Raw genomic sequence first — 11,107 nt, forward strand, 5'->3', positions numbered from 1 at the left:
CTCGGCAACGTGTGCCTTGCGCTCTCGCCCGGTCTTGCGCCCCGCTCCGAGCTCTGACGCGAGTGTGACGTTAATGAGGTGGGTATCAATTTGCTATGGCAGGACGGGAAGGGGGAGGAGCTACCGCGCCTGTAGCGCTCGCCTGCATACCGGCGCAGCGCATTCGCTGGAGAGTGTGCTCAGGTGGCCAGAAGCGTCACCCTGTAAATAGCTCTGCTTTTACGACTCTCTCCGTAAAAGTGTATACCTATCTTCGCAAAGATAGGTAAATTAAAGTTATACGCTGATATAAACGTCGTGATAAATTTCTAGTTTCATCATCAAGCCGAACATTCTTTTTGTGGAATGATTTATAAATCCGCATTTGAGAAATATTTCGGCTGTGGAAGGAGGTGGAATTTGTTAGTCCTATAGGGGGTGAGTACAACTGGATAGTAACGTTTTATATTGTATTTGAGTGCTTGACACAAGATTACGACTTTTTTAGTTATTTTTTTAATTGTAGACGCTACCGATTGTATGATAATTACCCAGTTGGAATAGTGACATGACCAGAGGCAACTGAAGTAAACCCTTAGAAGTTTCGGTAGTCTTGGATTTTGTTCCACGCGATTGGTTGAGGTTACATTATGATATGGTCAGCAGTTTCATATTTCAGTGAGATAATACAAATGCAGAGGTGTTTTCGGCACAATATATAGCGTTATGGTTTCGATACGTTGGCTTCTTCCCTTGCGGATCACGGGAATTTTAGAGTTAGTACAACTCAGAGAAACGTCCAATAATATCACCACCGGCTACGACAATAATAATAATAATAATTTTATTATTATTATTAATAATAACAATAATAATACATTGTTATCCTTGTTTTACTATTTATAATACTTTTTAAACTTGCTTTGTTTGTGAACATGCAGCTGTAGTATAGGGTTTGTGTAAAAAACTTTTCCCTTGTTTATTGCAGGCGTCAAATAAAAGTGATCCGAGATAACCTGCATATAGGTACACAAAATCCTCCAGCAAAATGGTAGTAATGACCGAGAGCAGTACGGGCAGTCAGTTCAACGCTGCCCAGGGAAGGCCTCTTCAAGTCGGCTTCTACGAAATTATCCGCACGCTGGGTAAAGGAAACTTCGCCGTGGTTAAACTCGCGAGGCACAAAGTAACAAAAACACAGGTAGGCCTCGTGCCATTAAGCATACTAATTAACAAGTAATGCAGACTGTATTAATCGGATTTATTTGCATGCGTTTTTCAATTTTCTCAGCTAAATATAGAAGAATAAAATTAGCGTTGTTCTTTTAATTTTAACAGATTCTAACAACAGAATGAAACGTTGAATGAATGAAAAGTATGAATGAAACTAATGCATTTATTTCATTTATTAGGTTGCCATTAAAATAATCGACAAGACACGACTTAACTCCTCCAATCTGGAGAAGATATACAGGGAGGTTCAAATCATGAAGCTACTGAATCATCCACACATCATTAAGCTTTATCAGGTTGGTATATGCAATACGTTTCTTTATTATATTAAATACTCTCTAGTGACGGATTCGCAACAGATAATTTAAAATATTGTCATTGTTTTTGTCTTTTACTACATGTTGCTTCAGCTAAAATGCAACACAACTTTTTGGCAAAATGTTGCCTTGGCTAAATGGAGTTTTGGGGAGGTGCTATTGTGAAGGCACCTGTGTGCCCGCATGGATGAGGACTCTCTGAGTTAGTGCTGAACTCAGCAGAGGAGGAGGAGACAATAATGAGAAGGACAGACGTATCGCTGCCCTGTTTTCTGTGTGCCACCGCTGCACTCGCTGCCCAGGCTGAGGAGCGTGTGTGACCACACTGTGACGTGATGAATATGTCTGAAAGTTGCTCCCCGTGTGGTTGAAAGCCAAGCAGCTGCGCCTCCCTGCAGATTGCTCTGAAATTCAAGTAAAGAGAAATGTGCACATGAGGGAGAGGGTGTTGGGAGGTTTAGGGTTGTGACAGATGAATTAACAATGGACCAAAGGCAGACGCAGCGTGTCTGCTCTGTCACGTGAAGATATTTGTCTGTAATGAGGGGGAAAAAGTGTTAAGACATGCAATCCGCTTTGGACACTGAAACAGGTCTGGATGCACATGCGTGCATGTACGCACATACACACACACACACACACACTGTCTCTCTCCCACCGATGCACACTGCTATAGACGCACACACAAGTTCAGACACGTAGACACACACACACAAACAACTACACACACATACCCACAGGTGTACAAACACAGATGCACACACGAGTACACATCCTCATTGCTATGCTTGGCAAATGCTAGACAGGTATTTTGTCAGCACATTTATGTCTTTATAATATGACTTGTGAGCTTTTGGATATCAGTGGTTCAGGTTATGAAAGTGCTCCTAACAACCAAAATCCCTGGGAAACCAGAGGAGGGGCTTCTGTGGGAGGAGTCGTCTCTTTTGGAGAACGATGTGTGTGGAATGTGCATTACCATATGATGCAAAAAATTCAAATTTTTTAACACGTTATCTGATGGCACACTGACCTGCTTGCAGCTGTGTGAAGGGGGGGGGGTGGAGTTGCAGAACAGGAGGACACTCAGAAATGCTACAGTCACAGGACTGAGACAACCCACAGCTTGGGTTACGGATACCTCTGACAGGCAGCCTTACATTTGCTGGCCTACTAAAGACGGGCATAGTGTGTGTGTGCGTGCGTGCGTGCGTGTGTGAGAGAGAGAGAGAAAGAGGGGGGGGGCACAGTGTTGCTCTCCCCACCACATCTGGCCAGCTCTCTTCTGGGTTTATTTAAAGAGTGAGGCAATGGGAGGGAGAAAAATGCCACTTGAGAAAAATTATGTGGATTCAGTGACCTCTGACCCCTTCTGATAAGTTGCAGTTTCTGCTCCCTCACAGCTGTTTGCGTCCACACAGAGCCTGTTTCTCGCTCTCTCTCACTTTCACACACACACACACACACACACACACACACACACACACACACACACACACACACACCCGTTGCTGGGCAAGAGTGGAAGGGAAGATAGTGCAGAGAGCCCTTACATCACTGGCCCCAGGGCTTTATGTGGAAATAAAGTGGCCTGTGTTTCTGTCTTCTGAAACTGGCACTCTCTCACCCCAACCTTTATGATATCAAATCACCACCACACCCTCATTTGGCTCTGTGAGTCCACGCTGCAGTCCAGGGCTGTCTGGGTGTCGGGTCATTTGGAGACTGAAGTCAGGGGAGTCTTGCTCAGGACCTGTTGTGCAAGTTGTGTTGTGCTGTACAGTAACGCTAGCATTCCACCGGCATGCTTTCCCAGGAAACGCCTGGGACATTCTGAGAAAACCGAGGACGGAACAGCTTCCTGTTCTCGTGTGATGCACAGGTTGAGACTGGCTGACTGGTGTAAATATTTTTCAGTTGAGAAATCGAAAAGCAGAAAGAAAAACAAACTAGTGTTTCAGTTACCTGGACCTGTGTGTGTGTGTGTGTGTGTGTGTGTGTGTGTGTGTCATTCTGCTTTAAATATGGGACGTTCAGCAAGCGGCCATGCAGCTCTGCATATCAAGGATGAAAATCCAGAGCTTGAGTGACAGAGTGAAAGCTGAATTATTTGCAGATGAGACCCAATTGGGAGAGAACAATACACTCTGGTGTGTGTGCGTGCGTGTGTGTGACTGGGTAGGGGCAATGTCTGACTCTCAACACACACTCCAGCACTGGCAGTCTTTACAAGCACTGCTAATGCCAGCATTAAAGTTTAATGAGGCAATAAAAAGAGATTTATTAGTCAGCTTAGGACCAGTAGCACCTTTCTGATAATCTTTTCTGTGTCTTTGCAGGTCATGGAGACCAAAGACATGCTGTACATTGTAACAGAATATGCAAAACACGGAGAGATGTTTGGTAAGTGCAGCTCCGCTGCTCTGTTTTCGTTTCTTGCACTCATGACTCAGATGTGATGGTCATAGAGAACATTGATTGGCAGACGTTCAACTGACGTACGTGGCCTTCACACAGGAGGTTCAAACATGACAGCATGCCTGACACCTCACCTGTCTCTTCTGCAGCACTCTGTGCAGCAAAACATCAGAGAGCTCTTCAGTCACAGTCTTGATCTCTGTACACACACACACACACACACATACTTTGTCTCTCTCACTCACAGCCACAGAGACCTGACTAACACACAGTGACATCTTACCATGATTGGACCGTTTGTGTGTTGTTCCGCCCCCCTCCATCCTAACTGCTCCTCCTCCACTTCCTCTGCAGACTACCTGACGTCCCACGGGCGCATGAGCGAACCCGACGCACGCAGGAAGTTCTGGCAGATCCTGACGGCCGTGGACTACTGCCACCGCCACCACATTGTCCACCGTGACCTCAAGACAGAGAACCTGCTGCTGGACGCCAACATGAACATCAAACTGGCAGGTGAGCAAAGGGACAGAGGCCATTCAGAGCTGCCAGTGACACCGGGCACTGCAGATAGATTGTGAGAAGGAGCTTCTGTGTAACTACACCAATCCATGCAAAGTCAAATGGTGTAATTAAGCCTCTAAGCCCACAGGGAAGAACCACCTGCTGCTTGTTTAACAAAAAGCTGATTTAAAATCTGCCTCTCCCTTTCTGCTATATCGTTCATTTAGACTTTGGCTTCGGGAACTTCTACAAGTCTGGAGAACCTCTGTCCACGTGGTGCGGCAGCCCCCCGTATGCAGCCCCCGAGGTGTTTGAAGGGAAAGAATACGAAGGTCCACAGCTGGACATCTGGGTACAGTCCTATAACACTGTCTCCTTCACTCCCTTCCGCACACCTGCAATGACTGTGTGGGAAAGAATAGTTGTGCTGTCACAAGACATGACGAGATCCTCAACGTCGTGTGTTTGTGTGTTTGCAGAGCCTGGGTGTGGTACTGTATGTGCTGGTATGCGGCTCCCTTCCTTTTGACGGAGACAGCCTGCCAACACTGAGGCAAAGAGTGACGGAGGGCCGCTTCAGAATCCCGTACTTCATGTCAGAAGGTGCGGTCCGTCAGCCAGAAGCTGAAGCTCGATTAAACCAACATCATCAATCGGCAAAAATGAATGATTAACCATTTATCTATAACGAGCTATCATTCGTATCCGGTCATCCAGTCTAAAACTGTTGGTGTCGAGCAGTTCCTCTAACCTGTTTTACCCTCCGCACTCGCAGATTGTGAGAACCTGATCCGCAAAATGCTGGTGGTGGACCCGGCCAAACGCATCAGCGTGGCCCAGATCAAGCAGCATCGCTGGATGCTGGCAGACCCCACCGCCCCCCACCACGTGCTCTCACACTCGCTCGGTGACTACAACTCCAACCTGGGCGACTACAGCGAGCCTGTGCTGGGGATCATGCAGACGCTTGGCATCGACAGGCAGAGGACCGTGGAGGTGAGCCAGGATATATAGTGTGAGGAACAGCGATTCGGTCTGGTGAGAGTCGGGAGACCGGGAGGATGGCCATGTGAGCAGTTTAGCTAAGTCACTGTAGCTCTGGGACTGAGGTCAGCAGGAAAGGTTAATGGCGGCTGTTGCTTGAGGGATTTGGGCTGTCGGTTCGTGATCACCTGGTCGTGGTGGTGACAAGGGGCTGTTTATTCCAGCATCTTGCCCTGCCTTTAAATATATACTGATCCTGATACCCAAAGCATAAACAACAGAGAAGCATCTGTTCCTGAAAATTGCCACAGACCCTTCAGATATAAAGTCTGTTTGTAACCAGGTTGGATAAATGCGATCTTCATCCCGCGTGTCCACCGGTTCTTAAGCCCCGTTGTGTTGCTGTTGCAGTCTCTTCAGAGCAGCAGTTACAATCACTTCTCCGCCATCTACTACCTGCTGCTGGAACGCGTCAAGGAGCATCGCAACCAGCAGCTCAGCCGCCAGTGTGGAGCCCGGACGCAGAGAACCAGGGGCTTGTCCGACTCCTCCGGCCCGGAGGTGAGTGTCTGGTGCCGGGCTGCAGCCGCAGGTCTCCTCCCCAACCCCAACGGCGCCTCCGGTGTGACATTACATCCCAGCCACCATGGTTCCCACCTCCTGCGGCCGAGTCAAATCTTCCTCTCTCCTCTTCCTCGCCAAGGTGATCATGGAGTCAAGCGACTGCTTCCGGACAGCCTTCCCTGTCTCTGCTCCGATAAGCCCCTCGTTACCCTCACAGATGGACTGTGACCAGGGAGGTTTGTTTCAGGTGAGGATCTCTCTTCCACGTTCTTTAATGGCCATCCCGAAAGGGAGTCATTTTACAGTACAGCCCACAACCACCTCTTCATTAAAGCTGAATACTAACTCCACCCCCCCCTCTCTCTCTCTTTCTTTGCCCCTTTGTCTTTCCTTCTCCCCATCTCCATCCGTCTCCGTCCATAGCGGGTGGTGTGTCCAGTTGAAGCCAGTTTGAACGGGCTCCTATGGAACCGCTCTATTTCCCCCAACAGCTTGCTGGAGACCACCATCAGTGAGGAGGTGCGGCCCAGGGACCTGGAAGAGGAGGAGGGAATGCTGCAGGTCCCTCATTTGCCTAGCACCGCCTCCCGCCGACATACCCTCGCCGAAGTCTCCACCCGCTTCCATCAGTGCAACCCACCATGTGAGTGTAGCTACGCTCCTCCACTTAGCTTAGCACAGATATATAGAAGATACTTTCATTTATACTAATACACACATCTCACTAATCTCACCCCACCTTCCACTGTCTCAGGTATCGTCATCAGCCCCTCTGATGGAGCTTCCTCTGACAGCTGCCTGAAGTCCTCCTCCAACGCGACCCCTACGCTCTCTGCTGCCGCAGCAGGAACCCTGTCCACACTTCTGTCCTCTGGGATGGAGCCCGGGGCCACAGGGCCTATGGAGGTTCCCCTCGCCCTCTCCTCTAACCGGCTCCTGCAGAACCAGAGCAGCCTGCACGCAGCAAATTTCCAGGAGGGCCGGCGATCCTCCGACACCTCCCTCACACAAGGTGTGTGTGTGTGTGTGTGTGTGTGTGTGTGTGTGTGTGTGTGTGTGTGTGTGTATGTGTGCTTTACTGAATTATCAAGAACCAAGTAACAGTAAAAAAAAAACAAAAACATTTTAAGATGGTTTATGTAACAGATTTATTTAAAGTCTAGCCATGTCAGAGTCCATGCTGATGTTGAGTGTGTGTGTCTGGTGCCTGGCGGCATGCCGTGGCCCTAGCTGACCCCAGCGTATGTGCTGATGCCTGCAGGTCTGAAAGCTTTCCGTCAGCAACTGCGGAAGAACACGCGCACCAAAGGCCTTCTGGGCCTGAATAAGATCAAGGGTCTGGCAAGACAGGTGTGCCCCCCGATCTCGTGTCCCCGGGGCAGCAGGGGGTCCCTGGGGCCAACGCTGTGCCCCGCAACGGGACTACAAGGCCGTAGCATGCTGGAGGAGGTGCTGCATCAGCAGAGGTAAGGAGAACCACACCGCACGTCCTGACTCGGAGCATTAAGATGCTGTTGAACCCTAAATTCAGGTCATTAAAATTGTGACATCTAGTCAATCAGTCTTATGTGTAATGGCAGGGAAAATGGGACCTTTCAGGAGCCACGGCATCTGAGCACCTTTGACTTGTTTTCCATCGCATGGGTAGTGTTTGTATTTAAAGGTCTCTTTACTCATGGTCCCTCTGCAGGTTGCTGCAGATCCAGCACCAGCCACAGCAGCAGATGGCGCTGTTCCTGTCTCAGCCCCACCAGCTGTCCTCCTCCCCTCCCTCCAGCGGTGTCTTCTCCCAGGCTGTCCAGTTCCCCATGTCCTCGAGCCAGAGGCCTGGCCAGCCCCTGATCTCCGTGTGCCAGCAGGCCCCCGTGCCGCTCCAGCATGGCCTGTGGCAGCCGCAGCCTCTCGACATCTCGTCTTCTTCTTCGTCCTCCTCATCCTCTTCCATTTCAACGGTGGCCTCTGCAGCCCATCTGCTGGAGGCCAGACTGCACATTAGCCAGCAGCCTCATCTCCAGGTGCAACCTCAGACCCAGCACCCAGGTCTGGGCATCCAAACCCTCACCCAGGGCCACTTCTCACTCTTGCCCCATCAGGTTGGCTGGAACCTGGGAGCTGAGGGCAACCCCCAAGCCTCTGGGTTCCAGGAGCAGCTGGCTTGCACCAGCCAACAGCTCAGCAGCTGTGTGATGGTTAAATAACTGAACCATCTCCAGTGTGATGCTGAATGCCACAGGAAAGTGTCTGGGTACCCAGAACACATGGGTAGAGCACATGGACTTGTTGGAAAGATGGAAAAATGGAAAATAACAGTGCATGTGACAATTGAGCTCTGGGCAACAGGCAGTGCTGTACCAGTATACACGTGTGTTAAAGGAAGCAAGGAAACAGAAGCAATAACCACACTGTTTGTGGAGGTCCTGCTCATACTCCATTGCCAGGGTTTCCCAGCCACACAGAGCAATAAGACGCAGAACTTGTCTCTCAGACATGTGAACAGAACTTTCGCTGGTGTGGGAGCAGCGAACACAAAGGACTGACCTCTGCATTCAAGAACGATTACGTCAGAGACAAATTAATTTCCTTATGTTTATGAAGCTAGGATGGCAACGTCTTCCTTTTAAATAGTTTTTTTCCCCCTAGCTTTAACCTCTAGAGCTGAGAGGTTCCCATCCTCACTGTGTCATTTCTTTGTCATTTCACTGAAGACCAAAGTTTTTGTTTTTTTTCCTGTTTGTCTTTGTCTTTTTGCATCATTGTAACAATCCTTCAAGCAAAATGCAGTATCAGATTTATCCTAAACTTCCAGCACAAAGCAAATATGCTATTTCACCAACTGCTAGATAAACTAGTGCTGCTTTACTTAATAGCAGTTCGTAATACTTTTTCATTAGGGAGAAATGGCTAAAACAAGGTTGGCTTGGCAAAAATAATAATAGGTACTACCCTTAAATCAGCTGACCATTACATGTGTAGATGAAGGGGAGAGGAAGAGAGACGGTCCGTGATGTCCTGTGCTGCTCAGCGCCGTGTCCCGCCCAGACCCGCACATGCCAGAACGCTGTATGCACACAGCAGAACTGTTATCTTTCCCTGATGCGAGATCACTTATTTTTGGAGCCGCTGTCGAGCCTTGGCACTTGATGTTTTGTCCCGCTTGTCATAGAAGGAAAAGAGCTGCAGACGCAGCTCCTCCTGTATCGTATCACTACCTCTGCCATCACCCCTCACCCCCCGATACGCAGAGTGACAGCACATGGCAAACAACCCCCCACCCCCGCAGTGTGAAGTCGCTTGCTTATCACACACTCTGCATAGAGAGAACAAAGCATATGGGATTAGTGCAATATTTCACACTGAACCATAGTACCAGGTGAAGAAGCTGATGAAGGAATCTGGCAGGTACAAACACCTGCTGGGTTGTTTTATGGGTTTTTTTTTTCTATTTTTGTTATTTTTTTTATGCTGAGTTTTTCCTTATAATGATTGTATGAAATTACCTGTACGGTTGGTTAAGGAACATGACATGTTGGCGTGATTGAGCGTGTGAGAGAACCTGGCCGTTTTGTGGTGCTCATCTCCTGAACGACACCATTTAGTGTACGTTTGTATGGCAGAAGTGGTGCAAGTCAAACCGAGTAGGAGGATGAGTCTGGTCCGACTGTGCCAGGGGAAGGCTCTCTGTTACACAGCACTCAGTCACTCAGACAGGCTATTAGATGGGCAGAACCTCGCCCTCGCCTCTGAGGATGATGCCACTGTTCGTAGTTCCTTACTGAGACGGAGAAGCAAACCTTTAGCGACACACGCAGAGCATGACCCACCTCCAAAGTACCACCAGTGCACTAGTATGTGTTTATGTAACTGCTTCTCTCTTTAAACATCTGGTAGCAATACTGCTGAAATACACAGGCAGACATTTTTACGTGTGCTTGGGAGACATTGCTATTAGGTGCTAGAAGTAGATTTCAAACTGTGTTTCTGTGTGTTCATTATTTATTTGTAATAATAGTGCTTTTATCAGTGCCCGAAAACCCACTGTTTGTTAAAAGCACACAATTTCACCACCCCCCCCCCCTTCTAAAATGATCCTGTTGCATGCAAATCTTAAATTTTTCTTTTCTTTTCTGAAGTTGTGTTGTGTGAACCACACTTTGTGGGTCAGGTGAGGTTTTTAAAGAGGTGACTGAAAGAGATACGCAGAAGAGGAAGTGATTTGGGGAAACAGTGTTAATTCCTTTTTTATTGCATTTAATTATTGTTGTTTTTGTAACCCTTTTGCACTCACTGCTATTGCTTGTGCCTTTTTCTGAAGAAATACCATAATGAGGAAAGCAAGGTGTGTTTTTTTTTGGTCTAATTTTATGACAAGAAAAAAAAGAACACTGAGAATCGCGATCCGTTAGGCTTTCCGTAGATCAGAAGCCCATGTTTTATACTTTCATTTACTTTTGCTGTTTTTAAATTATGCACTTTATGATGAATATGTCTCATTTTCAATATAGTGTTAATTTTCACTGCTGGGTTAGAGACATCTTTAGAGTTTCTTAGATTGTTATTATTAAAACACTATTTTTTTTTTAATGCAGAACTGTAAGTAAAATTCTTTTGTTACATTTTTGGATATACTTTCCTGATTTGCTTGCTAATGATGTATGCCTTGAATGAGTGAAAATGTGTGTATATGCTATCAAAGGAGAGAGATTTTTTTAATTTATGTGGCTATTTATTAAAATAAAAAAATCCTAAGATTACATTGTTTTCTTTATTAAAATACCTAAGAAGACCTCAAAAACAACCAAAAAAACACTTCCGCTTAAGCAAAACCATGGTGTCTTGGGACATTTGCAAAACTTGCACTTTGCAAAGTATTAGATAAGTGCATTGTATTTCCTCGGCATGCACGTTTTGGTGTTTTGTTGGTTTCTGCTAAACAATGAAAACATTTAGCTTGTCTTCAAGCGTAGCAATTTACCGTGGTCTAGAATGCAGCATGCACTTGAAGACAAGCATGATTTGTCTGGATAACTTCCTGGCAAGATGTAATGTCAGATGACTGATAGTCCTTGGTGCACCTTGGTTCATGGTGGAACTCATGAGGATAATAAACC

The 11,107-nt window shown here is 47.2% G+C and overlaps 1 protein-coding gene across 1 annotated transcript; it reads left to right on the forward strand.

Moving 5' to 3' along the window:
• Positions 1-152: 152 nt before the first annotated feature.
• On the forward strand, positions 153-10,750 carry sik1 (salt-inducible kinase 1). The gene is made up of 14 exons (XM_077002399.1): positions 153-417; positions 968-1,180; positions 1,392-1,508; positions 3,869-3,932; positions 4,302-4,463; positions 4,679-4,803; positions 4,931-5,054; positions 5,227-5,447; positions 5,847-5,996; positions 6,139-6,246; positions 6,423-6,642; positions 6,754-7,011; positions 7,261-7,465; positions 7,690-10,750. The coding sequence occupies exons 2-14, from the start codon at positions 1,028-1,030 to the stop codon at positions 8,195-8,197; spliced, it is 2,415 nt and encodes an 804-aa protein (XP_076858514.1). The 5' UTR covers positions 153-417; positions 968-1,027; the 3' UTR covers positions 8,198-10,750.
• Positions 10,751-11,107: the final 357 nt, after the last annotated feature.

Source organism: Brachyhypopomus gauderio, chromosome 4 (genome assembly GCF_052324685.1).
Source record: "Brachyhypopomus gauderio isolate BG-103 chromosome 4, BGAUD_0.2, whole genome shotgun sequence".
Classification (NCBI taxonomy): Eukaryota; Metazoa; Chordata; class Actinopteri; order Gymnotiformes; family Hypopomidae; genus Brachyhypopomus; species Brachyhypopomus gauderio.

Bases quoted from the DNA above. Each gene is read 5' to 3' on its own strand.
- sik1 (XM_077002399.1), top strand. From the start codon at position 1,028: ATGGTAGTAATGACCGAGAGCAGTACGGGCAGTCAGTTCAACGCTGCC. The intron at 5,448-5,846 runs GTGAGCCAGGAT...TTGCTGTTGCAG, and splicing joins ACAGGCAGAGGACCGTGGAG to TCTCTTCAGAGCAGCAGTTA. The intron at 5,997-6,138 runs GTGAGTGTCTGG...TTCCTCGCCAAG, and splicing joins CCGACTCCTCCGGCCCGGAG to GTGATCATGGAGTCAAGCGA.